This window comes from Andrographis paniculata, unplaced genomic scaffold (assembly GCF_009805555.1).
Source record: "Andrographis paniculata isolate CXL003 unplaced genomic scaffold, ASM980555v1 Contig57END, whole genome shotgun sequence".
Lineage (NCBI taxonomy): Eukaryota > Viridiplantae > Streptophyta > Magnoliopsida > Lamiales > Acanthaceae > Andrographis > Andrographis paniculata.
The window spans coordinates 838,846-859,773 of record NW_026137592.1 but is presented as its reverse complement, the minus strand read 5'-3'; the positions used below and the strand labels follow the sequence as shown (position 1 = coordinate 859,773).

The following is a 20,928-nucleotide window of genomic DNA, read 5'->3' as shown; positions in this document are numbered from 1 at the left end:
TAATGAATGGTCGACTCAAATACATGCATAAAAATCATAACAAATTTGGCCAAAATTCTTCCTTTTAACAACCCCCAACAAAATCAAATGTCACACAAGACATAATAACAATTAAAAAATTAAATTAAATTAAACCTGTGATGCAAATGCCACTTTGTTCTTTTTTTCTGCTTTAAATACACTTAGTCGAGTAGCAATAAGGGGAGGGGAGGGCACCAGGCACACCATTGCTGCAAAACAACCTCACATCCAACCCACATATCATTTCTTCTGTAAACTACAAAACAAAAAGACACACAACAAATGCATATAATATAAATGATCGACGAAATTATATTCATATTGTAATCTTGTTACCGATTTCCCATTGCAGAAATGGTTATTTGGTTCAGTCAGTCAGTCAGTCGATGCTGGAGGATCGGCTCCATCGCCCCCGGAGATAGTCTTCCAGCGAAACGCTATGCTCGATGCTGCTTAGAGACATGGAGTCTTCGTCGACCCCGAGCAGTGCGAGGTTGAGGTGGGATTGTAGATTTTGCTGTGGGAATGCTTCGTCGTCCAATGGATCGAGTGTGTTAGCACCTTCTTCCGTCGTCCCCGATGCGTTCACCTGCATTCGTGCCCATTTCACCGCCTCGTCGTTGCCTTGGAGAAGCTTGAGAATCTGAAATGGAGAAATAGTGTGTGATATAATCGGAATTGCATTGAAGTTCATCAAGAAATTCGTTAGGACATACGAGGCTCATATGGGGGCGAGCTCGCGGCGCGCGTCTGATGCAGAGGGAAGCTGCTAGAGCCATACGCTCGACTTGGTCGTGATTTTGGCTGCTGCCCATGTCAGGATCTAGCAGCCGAGAAAACTTGTCCGAATGCAGAATCGGCCTTGCCTAGACGAGCGGAAATATTTCGGTATTTATGTAGTTAAAGGATATATGGCGTCGGTTGAATTACAACTCGAAAACTTACCCACATAATAAGGCTCTCTTCGCCTTTCGGGCAGTTGTTGTTTATCGGCTTTCTGCCCGACAGAAGCTCGAGAAGAACTACCCCGTAGGCATATACGTCGATCTTTTCGTTCACCTTGCCATACATGAAGTATTCGGGAGCCAAGTACCTGATCGAAAATCCAACACTGATCTGTTGATTGCTCGTTTTTTTTTTTAATCCAAGAATGCTTTGGTTAGATGAGATCTACTGACCCAAAAGTCCCGGCAACATCGCTGCAGGTTATGTGAGTTGAAGTAGCCGATGCCCATGTGGCAAGACCGAAGTCAGAAAGCTGTAAAATAGTCGAACAGTATTGTGAATCGACGCTTTATACGAATGAAATGATAAAATGGCATATACATTAAGATTATAGCTCAACCTGTGGCTCAAAATCGTCGGATAGTAGTATGTTTGACGACTTAACATCCCTGTGGATTACGGGTTGGCCTTCTTTGCTATGAAGATAATCCAATGCATCAGCTATGCCGATAGCAATTTTGTATCGCTCGTTCCACCCGATTGGCAGTGCCTCCTTTTTGCTGCCTGTTCATCATATTCGACAATTTATAGCCAACAATAAGATCATTTTTGTAATGTATGAATAGCTAGGAATCGTTTCATACCATGAAGATTCTCTTCGAGGCTTCCTCTCGACACAAAATCGTACACCAAGAGGAGGTGATTGCTCTCAAAACAGAATCCGAACAGCGTGATAATGTTTTTGTGATGTAAAGATGAAAGGATCTCGATTTCAAGGACAAACTCCTTCGCAGCTTGTTCGGATGGATTTAGAATCTTCACGGCAATCTCCGTGCCGTCGGGAAGGCGGCCTCTGTAAACCTGACTGCTGCCTCCTTTGCCTATGATATTCCCTGTATTTCCACAATTTCAACAATCAATTTATCTTTTTGAACCATCAGACGATGTTCGAAACTATTTGATCATGATAATATATACCTGCTGTGAAATTGGAAGTTGCTGATGCAAGTTCCTGGAACTTGAACTCCCGGCAGGAGGCGGAGAACTTTCGATGGAGGCCTTTCAGTTCATCTGGTATGGTTTCGGAGATGCAGTCCGGAGATGATGGAACGGATATGTTATTACCATTTTCATGGTCTCCACCGCAGTCAGATTCGCTGTCATTCTCAATTAAGTCCTCAGCAAGCGTCGAGCATATATATGAACCTATAGGGCTTGGCAAGATTTCTTGACGAAGAAGAGGCCAGCCGAGCTTAATTTTAGACGATTCTTTAGAAATCGAACTAGAAGCATCTTCCAGTTTCTGCGCCGGCACGACAGCCTTTGGATTTTCTTTATTGTCATCGTCAAGATGCTTATCGGAAAATCGAGCACATGAACTATTCAATGGTGCTGAATCAGGTGAACATACTGAACAATTCCATTCTAATTTCTGTGCCACCAAATCTGCTTCCCTGTTCAACAATGGCTTCGATGAATGGCCATCGTTCACCTCTTTATTCTTACTAAAAGAACCCCACAGAGCATTTACTAAACCATTTCGACATTGATGCTCCGTTTCTGCTCAAATAAAAACCGACTATTTTGATATCACAGAATTATAGCATGAGCAAAAGGTAATTGAGAGCAATTTTTACCTGTTGTTCTAATGTGCAGACCTAAAGTGGATTCGCGACAGAACACAATTTTCCCATTGCTAAGAGCTAACACGGAGCAATCCTTGGACAGTTTTCTAGCACAGTATTTGGCAACTGAGGCAGATGAACGAATTTTATGGTGAGTTTGAGAAATTCCTAGGGCGACGACGGTAGCGTGGTTAGATTTGGCTTCGCGGACGAGAACTTTCCGGAGTGATGAACCTTTGCAGAGCTTTAGTTTGAGATCCACCTGCAGCATCAGCCATGAATTTACCATTGAATTGCTTCCAACTTCATTCACCTTATGATTTTGTATAACTAAACGCTGAATTCCTAGATGTTTTCTACGACTCACTAGTGTTCGATGATTTTCCTCGACGGAGATTTAACCACACAATTCATACATTTAGAAATTAGACGCAGAACAGTACAGACGCACAATACAGAACTGAGAATTTTTTACCTGTTTCAGATTGCAGAAACCCTCGTAAACTTCTAGAATTGAATCGAAGGCTTTAACCAGAGAAAACAGAGGCGATTTCCCGTCGCGATCCACATTTTCTGCACAAATTCATCCTCCCTGAATCAATTCACTTTGCAGCAAAAAAATAATCCCCGCACATACACACACAAATATATATATATATACATAAGCTATATACTCACCGTCGTTGAGAACGTGAAGTGCAATGACACGATCACCGCTCCGAGCGACCTTCATGAGAGTCCACGTAAGCAATTCCCGGCTCGGCGAGTCCAGCTTCACTCCTACCACCACCGTCCGTCCTCCAGAGCTCTCCTTCCCATCTCCGGCGACAATATGAGTCATTTCGAAGCCGAATTTTCCAGCAACAGACCTCCTCCAAATCAATTCCTCATCCGCCCGGCCGAAACCGCCGATTTCCGACCAGCTATTCCACCGCAAAACCAGACAACCGGCGATTGAATTCACAGCACCGATCGAGCAGGTTCCTGATTGCTTTCTAGATGCGAGCAGACCTTCAGGTGTCAGAGCAGCGCCTGGTTTCTTCCCCCTCTCTGCCTACCAGCAATTGTAGGTGGAGAATGGCTGCTCCGCCGCTTTGATTTTACTACTTACCGGACGACTCTCGGGACTACCGAACCAGATCGATCTGACGGTCGTTAATGTGGGTTCATAGATTGTGACGGTCTGGATTAATCCGGTTCCGTAGTCCCGGACTTGTTACACAAATACTTGGTCATCACGTCGACTTCGCTATGGTCCTCGGGTACCATTCTGGGCCCCACACATATCACTGCCCTTTTTAATTAAAATTAATTATAATTTTTTTTTATTATAAATTACCATCTATTTCTCGCTAATAAATAAGTGTGTTTAAAAAATAAAAATAAAAATCAATTCTTTAAACTAAATATTAAATGTATGTATGTATGTATGTATGTATATTTATTTTCAAAATTGTACTAGTTTGACTAATACATTTTTTATAATATAGTAATAAAAAAATCAGGACAACAGACAAAATAAATTACTGCAACTAATTTAGTGGATAATTCTTTGTGATTTTTTATTACACGTTTGAAATTAACACTGTTATTATACCTCGTTATCCATATTTTATGGGTAAATAAACTGTGGGAATAATTGTCAGTTCAGTTTTAAAATATATATTTGTAATTTAATTTGATTTAAATTGTGCAATTCACATGCGGTCTTCATGGGCCATATTTTCAATATTTAATTTATAAGTTACATCAATTGTGATTTTTTTTTTAACAAATTATATATATATACATCATTTTATTGTAATGAATAATTCTTTTGTCTAAATGCTTAATTATTTGTAAGAAAAGTAATAAAAATTATTATCATAAATATATATATATATATATATATAAAATTGTATAAGAGTAGTCATTTATAAAGGAAGTAGCTTTAGGCAACCGATTCTATACGTACGGCTCACGTGAGCCAACCAATCAAACAATGACACGTGTTTGAACTAGCAATAGTGTCGGTGACCAATTTTAGTCAATGATGGATTTAATAGAGCGGAAATAAGTGATGCACAAAGTACAACTCTGTAAAGCATAACAATGAATCTTCTAAAAATACCAAAGGATAATTATTCAAAACACATTAATAATTTAAAATAAAATTAATTGTATAGAATAATAATACAAATACATTTACTTATTTAATAACAATTCAATGGAATTAATTCTTGATATTTTTCAATAGTGAATTCTGTAATTTTGGGCCAAGTGTATTAATTGTGTCTTCAAAATGGGTCCACAAAAATGTAATAAAAAGGCCTGTGGCCCACTTATGGGGAGCCCAGTATTTTAATAAAGTATAAATTGGCCCACTAATGTTTTAAATAAAGAACATGGCAAGTTTTGTCCATATATTATTTAATTAAAATGGGACCATAAAAATATATTCTATTCACAACAAATATCTTATATATGTCATGTTCAATAATTAACCACATTATAATTGTGCTTGCAATATGATTAGTGATCATTTCTATTTTCTAAAATATTGAGAAAATGGAGCTTGAAAATCAGTAGCAATTGAAAATTTAAAAGGTGTGACAATATATATATATATATATTATGATGAAATTGTGACAATTTTTTATATTGTCATTATTAATCAGCTTTAGAATGGGCCTTATAATAAATCACACAAAATATTACACTATTGGGCCTAATGATGTGTAATGTAAGTCGGCCCATAAAATTGGGCTTAGCACATAATTTATTTATGGACAAAAGTATTGTATAATCTAACTGAAGAACACAATATATGTTTGTTTGGTTCGTACATTGTTTCTTTATTATTTTTGTTTGGGCTAATTCAAAATATCATTTTCAGAAATTTTTGTACTAAAATTAATTTTTTTTTTATTTCAGAAAAAAATAATTCTACATTAATGCCAAAATATCATTAACTTTTACTTAAAATACAAATGAAATATTACACTAGAATTATTTATACATAAAGTCAAGTGATAAAAATATAAAAAAAATTGATTAATAAAATACTATTATTTTTTAGTATACAAAATTTCCAAAGACCTCTTTAATTTGGAACAAATGAAGTATTTTATTTTTTGTGTGAGATATGAAAATTGTATTGTTAATAAATATATAACGGCATGGATTCCATAAAAATAAATAAATAAAATAATAAATGAATAAATCTCATGTTGTAGCGCTGTCTAGACAGAGATTTAGGAAGACTAGTTGAGCTGTACAAGTGAGATCATTTTATGCAGTGGTGGTAGGGAAAGGGAACTATTTATTATTATTATTATTAACAAGAAGAAGAATCAATCAACCGATCAAAGCAAAAAAAATCTCATTCTTTTTTTAAAAAAAATTTCAACCTTCACTCACTCACTCACTCCTCCAATCTATTTTTATTTTTCTATTGCAATAATACAAAATTCCTAAAGCCAACCCAACATCCAAAAACCAAACTTGGTTATTCTTCTTCCGAAACCCCTTTTTTCCTTTAATCTTTCAATCCTTTATTTCCTCCCTGGTGATCTGCCCTTTTTGTGTTTCTGCAAACCCCTTTAAGGGTTTTTGGCAAGTGCCCACATCAAAAGGGTATCTTTTTTTTTTCTTTTTTTTTTTTTTTAATGTTTTTTAATTTTTATTATTTATTATTATGATGATGATCATGTGCAGCCATGTCTGTATGAACCCTAAATTTTGGGGGATTCACTCTCTTCAATTCCTCTCTGTCATCTGCAGTTTCTTTCTTCTTCCCTTTGGATTTGAGTTTGCAGCAGATCTTTCTCTGGTTGTTGTTCTTATTGATTGCTAATACTGTGTAATAATTTGTGTTGCTTCTGTTCATCATTATTTTTATTATCATTATCTTGTCCGAATTTTCAATTTTGGATTGAATTCCCATGTCTGTTGATGAAATTTCACCCACTTGTTTTAGATCATCTGGGATTTCATTGTCTTGCCTTAATTACATCATTTTGTTCACATTATTCCTACATTTTGATGCCATGTTTCTTATCACAAAATTCTGTGCTCAAGTGAAAGAACTACCACAAAAAAAAACTTGTTTGTTTCATACACATATATTAATTTGTTGTCTTTAGGATTTTCAAAGAAGAACAAGGCTATGATCAATGCTTGATGTTGAGTTCTATGGGTAGTTTTGCAATGGTTTTCTGTTAGTAAATTTACGCGGCGGCGACGTGTCGAGTACAGGTCGAAGGCGCGATCAATAGATGTTGGCGGCGCAATGCAGCTATATCACCACCCGTATTCGATTGACAGCCAAAAAGTGAGGCTCGCGTTAGAAGAGAAGAACATCGACTACACATCGTTCCACGTCAATCCGATAACGGGAAAGAATTTCGATTCCAGCTTCTTCCGGAGGAACCCGAGCGCGAAGCTCCCGGTCTTCCAGAATGGCTCGCATATTCTATTCGATACCGTCGAGATCATCAAGTATGTCTCTATTGCCTTGCATCGATTCTTGGCGTCGAACGAACGATTTCTAAAACCCGGGTTCTTGCAGGTACATCGAGAGGATTGCGATGGTCTCGGCAGGCGGCGACGAATCGAGCCTGAGCGGCGGGGAAGTGATCGAATGGATTCGAAAGATCCAGCAATGGAACCCGAAATACTTCACCCTCGCCCACATCCCTCCGAAGCATCGTCTCGCCGTAACAAAGTTCCTACGGCGCGTGATCATCGCGAGGATGGCGGAATGTCCCGACCTAGCCAGCGCGTACCACCGTAAGCTGAAGGAAGCGTACGATACGGAGGAGAAACTAAGTGACCCGCAAGTCCTGCGACGAAGCGAGGCACATCTTGAGCAAATTCTCGACGAAGCGGAGAACAGATTAAGAGAGACGGCGTACCTTGTCGGTGAAGAGTTCAGCTTAGCCGACATGGCCTTCGTGCCGCTCCTGAGCAGACTGTCGTTGTTGAAGCTGGAGGAGACGTACATCGTCGAGAAGAGACCGAACCTGGCTAAGTACTGGAAGAAGGTGCAGAAGAGGCCAAGCTACAGAAAAGTTATTGGAAGAAACTTCCATGGATGGAGGAGACACAGAATGGTGATGAAAACCTGGTTCTATGTGCAGATCAGGACTTTGCTGAAACACTACTAGTGTGTGTGAATTGATGCATTAAAATTCTTGTTCAATTGTACATCATCTGTCTATTTATGTCCATGTTTCTTTGCATAATCACTAGTAAGGGAAGAAAATAAAGTCTTGTTTACGATTTACTCTCAAAATATCACATCAAAATTATTACATAAAATCGCAAAATCAAATCCCAAGTAAACAAACAAGCTGTCAAGTTAGTGATTTCGAACTAAAGAATCCGACACTTATTTTCTATTTAAAACATCGCATAAAACCAACGGCATAAACAAAACCTAAACATAGGTAAACACAGGTAACATAAAATTCAAGAAACCACAAAATCCCATTTCATAGAACATAAAAGACACCTCTGTAAGTCAAGAAAGCCAAAGTAGTGAAGGCAAGAAAATATGAACACTGTATAACAACATTCGACATGCATTTCAATCAGAATTTATGACTAACATAAGCTAAATCAGGATCAATGTTACTACAACAACTGAGTGAATCTGCCCAACAATCCCCAAATGTAAGATGCACACAAGCTAGAGGAGGATAGTAGAGAATGGTTGGGTACCTGCTATGAGATATAGAATCGTCAGCAGCAGCAGGCGCCGAATATAAAGCTGAAGAAAAAGAATATTCCAATAATCAAGGATGACTGTGCAGTAAAGAATTGTAAAACAATAACAGGAGCATCATTAAGTTTTCTAACAGCTCCTCAGAATTTCCAATAAATTGAAGCCAACTTCTTGTAACAAATGATTATGAATTTAATGTTTTAGAGGTTATCCTCTCCAATTAGTCTCTTGCCAGCTGTATAAATTCCTGATTCCATTTGTTCCATTTCCAAGACCCGCTCCTGAGGAATTATTCAGTGCATTGCTGCCAGCATATCCCCAGTTGTTCCTCATTCGAACCCATGGAGGTGCCATCTTCGAATGATTCCACTTCTGTTGCCTAAAATATTTCCTTCCCAAGCCATTAGAAGTCCCCTGCTGAATATTGGGCTGACCATTTGGAGCCGACGGGTTGTCATCAGGTGGATCCATGGTGTAAGTCCTTGGACGTTTCTGAGCAGCCTGATATTCGACTAAAGCACCATCATGTTGTTGTTCTGGCTTGAAAGGATCACTTACTGATGCACATTTAGCCACTGCAGAGGCGGGACGATCTCTACTGCCACAGGGATGAGGAGGCAATGGAGGGAAGGGAAGGAATGGCACTCCAGGAGCTATTGTGCAACAGTTAGAAGATTCCGATTGCAGTACCTCAAATTGCTGCATCAATGATCTGGATATTCCGTAGGAGACAGGCATACGTGCGTTAAACCTTGGAGGTGGAACACCCAATACAACATTACCAGGATGCTTCCGTTTCTGCATCCTTATTTCTTCTTGATGAACAGCACTCGAAGGTGTATCAGATGGCACCACACGGCCGTTACAAGGAGATGAAAAACCGGGAGGGAGATCGTCATCAATGCTGAGCTGTTTATTACCAGTCAATTTGGGACTAATCCTTGGGGTTTCTGCCGGGTGATCCCATCGACTCTTGCGCTTACGCACTTTTGTACCATTGGCTCCAGAGGCAGAGGGGTCTAGGGTTGAAGTTTCACCTGTACTAGGTGCAGAATGCAGCTGTTTTTCGCCACAGTTTATTGCTTCGGAAGGTTTTCTATCTCTATCACTCCAATTATTGTTTGCTGTCGGCAGCAGATCATGGCTTGAAGGCTGATTAATCTCACTCCTTCCAATATCCATTTCGATGCAGCAACTTTTTCTGAGGGATCTGGGAATCCACCTATCCCGGAAGCTTCGTGCAATTTGATGAACCTGAGAACAGAAAATAAGGCAAAATTCAATATTTAGCATGTGACCATTCGATTCTTGTGAGCTAAGCTTCAATATGGGGGAAAACAGTCATATTTGAAAAATGGAGGCAAATACATTTGTCAGACAAGAGTGCAGTTGCATTAAATGACAGCAATACAAATTTGCATATGATTTTATGAAGTTTGAAACTCTCATGCTGCATCTTTCTGTTAAACTGCCCTCATGTCTACCATTTTTCTCATGAGAGCCGAAACATGATTCTTGTGACAGATGACTCTAAACACCATTAGTGACATAAGCCAAATTGATAACATGAAGCAAATTTACTATGTATTACCTGTTTGTCAGCATGCTCTGCAAGAGTCAATATTGAATCTTTAAAGCTGCAAACAAATATCATAACCAAATTAGCATATGATAGGAAACAGAGAAATGCAAAAATAAATTAGGATGGAATGATGTTGCTCGTTGCAGTGGGTGAATGAAAAAAAAAACAAAACAAAACAAAATTCTGTCTGGATTGACAAGATTTTTTTTTTCACATGAGGCCTGCTGTGTGGTTCAAAGTAAGATAAATAAATTATACGTAAAAATAAATTGATAAATTAGAACTAAGCATAACAAGTAAAAACAAAAAATAACACCAGAAGTGTGGTGCAAAGGTGTTTCAAAGATTCATCAAATTAAATATCTTCATGTGTTTCAAAGATTAAAAAAGTAATCCAAAACACTGTAAATAATTGGCGCAGAATGATATGAAATATATTCACATGATAATCATTACCTCTCCACCCCCGGACGAGGTGGACCTCCAGTTATGTGCTCCAAAGTAAGAATATGCCGCAGTGCCAGATGCTCCAGGACCTATGCAACAATAGCAAGCAAGATTATTCAATAACTGTTGCATATCAATAAAAGATATTTGGTTAACACACCCCTAACATTATCCTACAAAATTCGTCAACTTGAACCAGACCCTATGAATCAAATACATCAGTATGTGTAAGTTCATAATTTCACAATATGTTTCAGATTCAGAAATTTACAAATTTGGCAGGGTGTAAATTCAATTGGGACCTCTCTCAGCAGAGCTTCCCCCAATGTAGAAACCATTTGTTTTCACCAGTGATTGAATGATTGAATTAGTAATCTAACAAATAACCACGGGCTCAACAGTTGCTAGATGCATGAAGATGATTTTATTTAGCAGGTTTTTTGGATTTATTGTTGGTTCAGATAGTCCATATCAGTGCCTAGAAAATTAGAAGCTCTGCAAAGTTGCCTTATATCCTTGGGGATGAAATTGCAACTATCACTAATTTAAACTAGTCTAGCTTCCAGCACGGATGTGAGACTAGGGTATGTAGAATTAATAATGTTCACAAACAAACTCCAGTAAGTACAGAGAAATATAAGAATCTCATTAGGTGGATAGTTTGTATTTTGTACGCGAACAGATGCACTGGACATTAGCCACTTATTTTACACATCTGCAGGTACACAGGCAGACAGACGTGCAGAACATTGTTCGTTAGCATATTGAGGAATAAATCAGATGGATACTAAAAATTATTTGGGTAAAATTTAGTAACTATGAGCAGGTGAAGTTCTAAGCTTGACTCAAACTCAAGGACTCTTTATATGCAATTAAAAGCTACAATGATATGATAAACTGATAAAGTCACCTTAAGAAGTTTGCGCAGAATTGGTGTTTTGATGAATTCTCTTCTATAGCGCTTCAGTATGTTGTGTAACATCTGCAAGCCTATAAAAGAAAATTGGTCAATGGAGGGCAGTAATATTCAATATCAAAACAAATAATCAATAGCACAACAAAACTTCTTTTTGGTAAGGACATGGGGATCACTACCATTCTTATTGATTATATCAACCAGAACACTTCGAGATTTTGTCTTTAAGAGTGCATCCAAAATCATTGAAAGATCCCGATTACTGCAAAAGAGGAGAAAAGAACATCTCTGAGATTTATTATCCAAATGAACTGACAAAATAAATCTCACAAGGTTACAAAAAAGATGCAGCTCCAACAATTTTAATTAATATTATCATTAATATTTAAGAAGAAGAAAGAAAGAAAGAAACCTTTGAATAGCTTCGCCATGCCCATTACTCCCTGAGGCAGCAGTTAGGAAAAGAAGCTTCAAGTAGCCCCTCGATGAATCCTATTCAATCATAGGAATAAGACATGGAAACTAACATTTTATATAGAACAGGAAACAAACAATAACACTGAGTCTCTGAGACTTATAGAAATAAGAAACCAGGACTTCTTGGGGGTGTTTATTTGCTGGGTTGAGTTTGAGTTTTGAATAGTAAAATTTTGAATTAAAATAGTTATTTGATGTAATATAAATATATTTGATAAGATGTTTTAATATAAAATTAAATTTTAATATAATATAATAAATATCACATAAATGTTTGATTTAATATTTTTGAGATAAAAAATTGGAAATAGTAAAACCCACCCAAAACCCCACAAATAAACACACCCCTTGTTTCCCGAACACAAGAAAAGTATAATGGCACAAAAAAGGAACTTACTTTCTTCTTGCTTATTCCCCCATCAAGATCCAGCAGTTCATTCAATTTCGCCTCAACTGCAAGCGGAAAAATTTATTTCAACTAGTAAGTGAAAAAATCAATAAGCCAAAAACCACAGTGTGTAGATGATTCCTAAGTACCTGCTTCAAAATGATTAGTTATTGGAAGTCCTGGTGACTTTTTAGATTTATGTAGTGTGCCAGTCAGCCTATCAGTGTCTGGACTTCCTTTGTCATTCGTAGCACCTGCTTTAGGTTTTCCCTTCTTAACTGAACCAGTTGAACGCTTAGTCTTAGAAATTGAATTGGGTTTTGGCGGTTCATCCTTTCCTCCCATACTAGCATATTTCACCTTCCTTCTAGATACTACAATCGTACTAGTCAATGCTTTGCTAGGTGATACAGTATCAACCAAATCGTGAGCAGAAGTTAGTTCTTTTTCCGGAGTATCACTTTTCTGTAACGAATCAACGAGGTAAGAGGAAAGCATCTGGGGTTGAAGATCCTCAGATTTAGACTTTATATTGGCTAATACAGATTCATCATTGGAATCATCATGATTCTGTTTGGTACTTTCCAATGGCTCCACCAAACCTTCGCCAGAAGAGTTGCAGACTCTGACAGGAGTTCCAGCAGCCTGTGTAATGTTGATACCTTCAACCTTTTCAGTTACAGAATCTGAAGTTTGTGGATCTGGAATGCTCTCGCTAACAGCACCAAGAATATTCTCCACATTATATTCATTTTCAGTAGGTTCATGAGTGATTTCATTTTCTTTGTCATGCAACGAACTAGAAATGATTTCATTCCATTCTTCGTTCATATCTCTTTCTTCGCAGACCATAACAGGCTCAGAAAACTCATCATCTGAATCATCCTGAACAATTACTTCAGAATTTGTTGGATCACCACCAATATACCCCCGGCAGTTTGGTGAACTGCATACACATTTTTTTGCAGCAGCCCCAAATACACGAACATAGTTGTAATCAAACGTAATCTCTTCACCCTGGCATGCAAATTGTTTGAATATTAGGCATGTGTAATGTTCAACAAAAAGGTAAAAGTGCTACCACAAGAGACATGGAAACATTATGTTATAATTATACAGCATTACAGCATGTCAACCCTCGCCCATCCACTTATATATATATATATAGAACAATAAGTAAATAAAAGGAATGCAACTTCACTAACAAGAAAATTATTTGACATATGGTTAGCCAAAGGGAATTTACCTTCTTAATATCCCTTAAAGAAAATAGGCCAATGCAAACTTCTCCATCCACCATCCACTGTAAAGTACACAAAAAAACTTAAAAGATTTAAATTTCTGCATCAAAGTCAAACTTCATTTTCTTTTAGAATACAAAAAATGAGAAAAATGATAGGCAGACACATTGTACACAGATACTTCTATCCAAATCTGATTTATTCAGATAGAAAATTCTGCAACCAATCCAAATCCGATTTATTCAGATAGAAAATTCTGCAACCATGACAACTTATTTGATGAGAAAATGAGCTCTTAAATATGCAGCAATTTATCCATCCAATTATTTGTTGATAATATAGAGATGCAAATAACAAAAGAAAGTAAGCAAGAGATGAAGAGTAAATTCAGACACCCAAAGTATAACATCAACTAAGCAGAAATGTGATTATTCCTGCTGTATTTGCTTCTCCTGATGGTCAAAGGTACCACCAACGTATCAATACAATTTATAGATAATGAAAAATGGAGAGTAGAAAAAAAAAAATCAAGTTGCAGAGCACTACACATGAAGTTTGTATAAGTACAAAGGGTTGAGTTGCGGTAGTACCTTTTCTGTGCGGCAGTTAGGGTCACAACTATGATTTATAAACCGACCCAAATTTCCCTTAGCGCATGCATCAATTACCTGGACAGAGATAAATTGCAATTTGCAACAGAACAAATATATTAACAAGGTAAATGCCATCAAACACAGGAACATAAATACATAGCAATAAGGAATATTTTGATCCTCAGGAGAATGCACATGTTCATATAAGTATAAAACAATTCTAGTTTTTCATATTCACAGTGCAAAAGCTCATGCCCACCCCTATGAAGTTGATGCCATGCATCAGCTTTAAATCTAAGATTAATGAAACCCCCATTCCTTAAACACTAAGCTTAGTGCCATCTATGCACTGAACATTCATCATGGCACAAGAGATGGATTTCTATAATTCATCAGCGAAACATGGCATAAGAGGCAATAAACACGTGAACTATGTAGTTGGTACATCCTTGAAATTGAGTCACCAGAAAAAATATATATATTTATATATATATATATAATCAGGTAAAGTTGAATTACTGCAAACTTAGATACAATATACAAGTATCTAGAGTAATCATGAAACAATTTATGATAACAAACCTCACTGCCATTCAGTGTCATGAAGTAAAAATGTTTATGGCCATTCAAAGCATACTCTGCTTGCCTTGCCTCATAAGCACGCACATCAAGCACCTACAAAAGTCATTAACCACCATAAGTACATAGAAACTTAAGATGCAAGCTCATCCCAAACATTTGGTATCGTCTATGCAAAATAAGTACAACATGATCATTTCATTAGTCTTGTCTCATTGCAAAATTGACACAAAAGCCAAGGCCCCTTCAACACAAAAAACTAGGGCTCTGAAAATACTCTGCAGACAAGTATACAATTAAACTCCTGCGAAGTCTTATTGCTTTATCAAGAGTAAATATAATTCTAAGCATCTTATTAAGGAATGGCTTTGTTGCTATATTCAGAACCAAATATAAGTTAGTTTTGCTCATGAAATGGAGGGCATTCTGAAAGCATGTGGCTTTAACATGTAGATAGTGGAAGAATCCCAAAGGAAGCTGGTACCAAAGCTGATAAACCCTAAGAGAACACTCCCAAGATATTTTCTAGGTAAAACAAGTATGGAAATAATCAACACATGATACTTTCACTTTCCAAAGTGCATCTTATCCTACAATCAAATTTTTCATGATAGATTGAAGAAGATACATCTCAATGAAAAATAGCAAGGTTTTACCGCACAATATCTCAACATCAGTATAGAATTTTTCAAAATGCATAAGCTTTTGGCGTCACTCATCAGTATCAATTTTCAAATAAGCAATGCAAAACCACATCCTCACAATACCAGAAAATGGAGAACAGTCGCCAAACAGTTGTGAGATATGAGAAAGAGAAAGGGTTACCAAAACAGTCGACAAACAGTTGTGTGTCTATATATATTTAACTAGAAAATTGCTCAAAATGTGACAATTCATTCAAGATGCAACTAGTCCCTACTCCAATTAATAGTAAATCTAACAAAACAGAATATACACACACAACTCCACTGTTTTCATGAAATTAATAGCCATACTGAAACTACATCCATGCCCATATTTCCAGTCTAGCTAGAAGATTATTGACAGTCATGATGTAATAAAGGAATACAGTTTACCTCCCCAACATATTCTATAAGGAACTGCCCATTGGAGATATCCTCAAGTGCCTGAAGGCCATAGCCCTTCTTTCCACACTTAAACCATTTCAACTTAGCATAATTACGCTTTTGAAACTGCAATTAGAATGAATATTGTTAGTATTATACGTATTATACGTAACAGGAATGTGAATAATCATCAACTTAGAATGCACAGCAAGAATCTTGCACCTGTTGATTTGAACAAAGTTCACCACATGGACAAGTTCCTTGAACACACTCAATGTTAAGCATCCGGTTCAAACACTCAGCTCCACAACTCATTCCTCCATCCGCTGGAGGTTTGCAATGGCAAACCATTACCTGTTGCAACAAAATAAATATTAATAAATATTGAACATAGTAAGGTGAGCCAACTAAAAAATGAAGATCAGATGCCTTCTTCTGTATACAATCAGAACACAGGGCTCAAATGGAATAGCCTCACAGATATACATGCAAGAAGCAACCAACCAACACAAACTTGCAGCATATGACTTCATGTAGAGCTGCAGTGCAGGTGCACAGAGGATAAAAGCTCAAGTATTATAGCATGGATCTCACAAATGCAACCACTTATAAATCAACCTTCAGACTCACATCACACATTCGTGTGATATGGAAAATCACAAAAAACACATTTTCATCAATGATTCATATATACAAGAATTTCTGGCATGGTTTAATTAACAGTTTTAGATGATGAAAATATGTGTGCTTTATGCAATAGTATAAAAAAAATAAGTTTGCAAATTTATCTCTCTCTCTCTCTCTCTCTCTCTCTCTCTCTCTCTCTCTCTATATATATATATATATATATACAAGTCTTTTGTATAAATATCTATATGATACAATAAATAAAGGTATGAAGTGATTGAAAAATCAATAGAAAAAATTATCATATGTTGAATAAGTCAATCTATGAAGAGCAGATCAGTACTGAAGTTTGTTTTTCCAGGGGTAAAATAATATATTTCAAGGTATAGTACAAGCATTTGTCCTAGCAAATCACTGAAATTTCAAGCAACATAGCATGCACAAAAAGCTTCTATACAACTATGAATCCAGGCATAACACTAAATGTGGTCTAAATAAGCATTTACCTCATCAATGGTCTGTCTTTTTCGGCTTCTATGCAGAAACAAATTTGATTTAATTAATGACCAGGACGACGGTTGAGTAACTATAAATTTAACAATGGTAAAGTTAGATGAATCTAAATGTTAAGGAAGACAAAACAGAGTGCAGCAAGAAATACCCTTTGTTTGGTTTTCAGTCTTCAAAGTACCATCAGGATCTTCCTCAGAAGGTTCAGATATTCCAAGCTCCCGATTGATTTCTTCATCTGTTATCTCTTGAGGAATTGAACAGTCGGCAAAGTTACTATCGGCGTTCTCTTTGCAAGTCCTTAATTCATAAAATAAATTACATTAAGGCAACATCTTCAAAAGAAGGTAGTAATCAACTTCATAATTATTATTATTATTTAACTATTTCGAATAAAAATACATCAACTTCTTAAAGTTGGATACAAAGTATACCAAGACAAGAAAAATCTACTTGAACATCAAAATATGTATCCAGGTTTTCCAGTGTAAACTAAAGGCGGAAGGTGGTTATCATATTGTTAAATCAGGTCATCTTGATGACACAACCAGCCAGGGAACCAAAGTCAGCACCCAAATTACACATCAAAATTGCTTCAGAAACATGAACATTCAATCACAAAAGAGGCAAAATCGTTCAGCATATTATACAGTATTTATTAAGCAGTTAACATTAGACCATGACAAATATCTATACTTCAATGCAAGATGACCTCATAGCAACAATTATTTACCATCTATGGTCAGGTTCAATTTTATTAGCAAGAGCACCAGGTATTCTCCGCCATTTTGCACACTCGTCACAAAGAACCCATCCATACTTTGAATGATTCTGCTGTTCTACCACTCCATCAGATGAAAATTTCATGCTGTTTAATGGAGCATTTGAATCATTACTCTGTTCTTCAATATCTCCGGGAATGGTTCGGTTATGATTTCCTAAGAAATTATTTAGAATAGACAAATTAGTTTCAAAATCAGACACGTATCACATGAGGCAGGGATAAGTCTCAAAAATGAAGTATAATAATGCAATCAGACATATTTAGGATGGGAAATTTAAACATGTGAATGATGTATAAAACATTACACACTTAAGGGTACCTGTTTCAGGGTGACTTTCCACTTTGCTGAGGACAATATCAACACCAACCTTTTCGTGCCTACCACCAGCTTTCTTTTTGTTGTTTTTCCTTTTAGAGGGTTTATTTTTCTTGCGGGAGGATTCAGAGATTTTAGACCTACACTTGCTCCCTCCTTTTGCTCTAGAGCATTTAGAGGATTTTCTTCCACTGCTGCACGGAGTCGTGTCACAGACTTGTGTCTTTTTCTCAGATTCAGCGAGCTCAGGATAAGTAGTAGTTTCAGTACAGTTTAAAATTTGTTTATGGTCCACTTCATGAGTAGTAGGTGCTTCAGTGTCATCCGTTGTCTTGGCGACAATCTGCTTGCTTTTCAGACTACATTCAGCTGTCTCATGGGGCTTATTTTTCTTCTTTACTTTCCTAAGTTCTGTTTGTGGCAGGCGCATAGTTGATACATTTCCTATGCAAAGTTGTTCTTTAGCATTGTTTGAGGACTCTGTACCAGTTAGCTTTTCCAAAGTTTGATCATCTTGCTGATGGAGCTTATCTTTACCTTTGCCTTTACCTTTCCCTTTCTTGGATTTCTTTGGTGATAATATTAAACTTGAGGTATCACTTGGAGATACACATGAATTGGATATGACAGGGCTATTTTGTATATCTTGTAAACCTTTTCCACAAAGTGTAGGATCAGGAACTGTGTTTATAACTTCTGAATCAGGTGAAGTTCCTACATCTGAACAAATGTGATCAGCAGAAACTGCCAGATTATCTCCTTCTTCCGAGCTTATCATGTTATGGATGTCACTTGAAGGACTGAAAGAAGAAATATCAAAAGCAACTTTTACATCACGAGGTTTGCTCAAAGCAGAGGCATAAGAAGAAACCTTCTCCACATTTCTTTCATGCAGTGTTGGTATAGCTCCTGGCACTTTCTCTTCAAACACATTTTCTACTGTACCTACTGAGTCAGTACTGTCTTTCCCTGATGAACTACAATTCTCAGTAGCATTTCCCAAGCTACAGAGTTTGTTGCCAATTTTAATCTTCAAGGAAATTCGCCCAGTTGGAGGGCACTTTTTCCCAATTGATTCTTGGTGGATCTTCACCTTAGAAGGATTTTGTTTCCCTCTACCTTTTCGCACCTTTTTTTCCTTTTTAAGAGAGGCGCTTTCTTTAGAATCAGATATAGCATTCCCAAGATAGCCCCAAACAGATGATCGGGGCCGCTTGGAAAATGTACTTCGAGTTTTCCTCAATATTTGCAAAGAATTTAAATCTACTGTTGTTTTTTTTGGTGCCATCCTTCCACGTTCTCCAGATTTCTCCTGTGACATATTGTTCTGATCTACTTTGAGGCTGTGCCGATGCCTTCGAGAAGATTTGCGTAAAATTTGAGGACAAATCGCGTTACTTGTATTGTTGATCTCAGCAAAAACCACAGCATCAGCAGCCCCTAGAGCAGATGGCTCAACAGCAGTGACCAAGTCAGTAGGACCCAAATTATTAGTATCTTTTCCATCCATATGTTTTTGTCCAGAGGGTTCAGAATGGCCAATGGAATCCGGCACACCAGCATTGAAACTATCTGTCGTGCAACATTCCATTGTCTTGATTGGCTTAGCAATGCTGATCAAATCAAAAGCTGAAAGACGACAATCAGCATCTGGAACATCTGACTTCACCATGCCAGTAGATGAACCATCAGTTTCCCCAAAAGAAGAATCATATGGTGTTGTAGAAACGGATAAATTCCCAACGCCTGAATCAATTACAGATAACTGTTCCTTGATTTCACCCATAATATCTCCAGACATCTCAGCAAGTGCATCCCCAGGTTGACTGAGATCCATCAGCATCAATTATGGATAAAATCAAAGTTCCAAGGTCATGCAACTAATAACATTTGCCTGAGATTCCAGCAGACACACTTAGGCATTACATGGATGCTCAGTAATTAACCAAAACAATATCCACATTTGAAATATCAAATGCACCCGGTTAAAGAAACAAGAATTAAACAAATATAGTCTTCTAAATCCATCCTAGATGAAATGGAAATTTCGTTCATTTAACCAACTGAAACTCTCGGCAAAACAATTCAAAAGAACCTTAAACTATTCCAGCAAGTGTGAAGCGTGGTATAGAATCAACGGTAAATTCAATCCATTTGAATTGAATAAAACGTTTAAAACAATGAAACTAGTCTGGGTAGCATTTATTTTCAACTTCTATCAAAAAACATGAATGGCAAAAATTACCTCAACACCAAATACCCTCAGTGCCACTCATATGCTTACCAAGAATGCACGGACAGGGACAGCGATAAACACCGGCATAAGCAGGTTCAAACAACTTTTCATCTACAATCAACGGCTACAACTATACGCCTAAGGCAATTGTAAGAAGTCTGGTATAAAAGTTAAAAGCTATGCCCGTCCAACGATACCCAATAAAGATAAATAAACAAATAAACGAAACAGAAAGCAGATAACTTTATTTCGCATCAATGCAGGTAGAGAGATTGAGCACGGGCAAACACATCCTCAATCTCAAGAAAACTGGTCAAAAACCCTAATTCCTAACGCAAATAAACAAAACCCTAATTTAAAAAGCCAAATCGTCAATGCCGAACCGCGCAAGCCCGTAAACACGCGCAAATTAGACTGCGCAGAGACGCAAAGCAGGACCGTACCTGGAGAAAAATCAACATACGGGAATTGATTAATCAGCTCAACGAATAGAACCCAAAAATATGCATTCTTGCGGTATTCATCTATGACGAAGGGATTCCAATCGACGCCTCCGCTCGTGTGTTCGCGAGGGAAAAATCAACCCCTCGTCGGTGTCAGCAGGCGGTTTTCAAGGGGCGGGAGAAAATGGGGATTATACAGAAAAAGGGTAGAGAGAGAGAGGGAGGAGGGGCCTCCGAACAACCTCTTTGTGGGGAGCTTTTATTCGCGTACCCCGTTCACACATGGAGAACCTGTACAACCCATGAAGGGTAAAGTACAAGTCATTACAGCACAGTAGCGGGCTTTTGACGCGTGGCAAATTAGGGCATAAAGGGGTTCAATGTCCATTATTGGATAAAATTTTCATTTTATACTTTTCCAACA

General features: G+C 37.3%; 3 protein-coding genes across 8 annotated transcripts; 1 reads left to right on the top strand and 2 right to left on the bottom strand.

The window, feature by feature from the left end:
• Nucleotides 1–111: 111 nt before the first annotated feature.
• On the bottom strand, nt 112–3,672 carry LOC127257419 (protein kinase STUNTED). 2 transcript variants are annotated; one of them, XM_051283826.1, is made up of 11 exons: nt 3,270–3,672; nt 3,067–3,164; nt 2,604–2,853; nt 1,945–2,526; nt 1,611–1,859; nt 1,367–1,530; nt 1,200–1,279; nt 967–1,114; nt 738–887; nt 358–664; nt 112–277 (listed from the first exon to the last, which is right to left on the bottom strand). In XM_051283826.1, the coding sequence occupies exons 1-10, from the start codon at nt 3,430–3,432 to the stop codon at nt 401–403; spliced, it is 2,148 nt and encodes a 715-aa protein (XP_051139783.1). In that variant the 5' UTR covers nt 3,433–3,672; the 3' UTR covers nt 112–277; nt 358–400. The 2 variants fall into 2 exon arrangements, with proteins under 2 accessions (XP_051139783.1, XP_051139782.1); XM_051283825.1 differs by having other exon boundaries at nt 112–664.
• A 2,235-nt stretch (nt 3,673–5,907) lies between these two features.
• LOC127256968 (glutathione S-transferase TCHQD) lies at nt 5,908–7,857 on the top strand. Of its 4 annotated transcripts, none has more exons than XM_051283206.1 (3): nt 5,908–6,206; nt 6,716–7,070; nt 7,141–7,857. In XM_051283206.1, exons 2-3 carry the CDS (start codon nt 6,862–6,864, stop codon nt 7,736–7,738), a joined length of 807 nt encoding a protein of 268 aa, XP_051139163.1. In that variant the 5' UTR covers nt 5,908–6,206; nt 6,716–6,861; the 3' UTR covers nt 7,739–7,857. The 4 variants fall into 4 exon arrangements, with proteins under 4 accessions (XP_051139163.1, XP_051139161.1, XP_051139164.1 ...); XM_051283204.1 differs by having other exon boundaries at nt 5,909–6,206; nt 6,828–7,070; XM_051283207.1 differs by lacking the exon at nt 5,908–6,206 and adding an exon at nt 6,227–6,402 and having other exon boundaries at nt 6,828–7,070.
• Nucleotides 7,858–8,183: 326 nt separating this feature from the next.
• On the bottom strand, nt 8,184–20,754 carry LOC127256967 (histone-lysine N-methyltransferase ASHH2). 2 transcript variants are annotated; one of them, XM_051283202.1, is made up of 18 exons: nt 20,505–20,754; nt 17,829–19,719; nt 17,459–17,663; nt 16,877–17,025; nt 16,722–16,801; nt 15,811–15,942; nt 15,598–15,714; nt 14,525–14,617; nt 13,940–14,017; nt 13,355–13,411; nt 12,258–13,125; nt 12,118–12,173; nt 11,656–11,735; nt 11,423–11,505; nt 11,238–11,317; nt 10,337–10,416; nt 9,890–9,935; nt 8,184–9,552 (listed from the first exon to the last, which is right to left on the bottom strand). In XM_051283202.1, exons 2-18 carry the CDS (start codon nt 19,666–19,668, stop codon nt 8,506–8,508), a joined length of 5,091 nt encoding a protein of 1,696 aa, XP_051139159.1. In that variant the 5' UTR covers nt 19,669–19,719; nt 20,505–20,754; the 3' UTR covers nt 8,184–8,505. The 2 variants fall into 2 exon arrangements, with proteins under 2 accessions (XP_051139159.1, XP_051139160.1); XM_051283203.1 differs by having other exon boundaries at nt 17,829–19,651.
• Nucleotides 20,755–20,928: the final 174 nt, after the last annotated feature.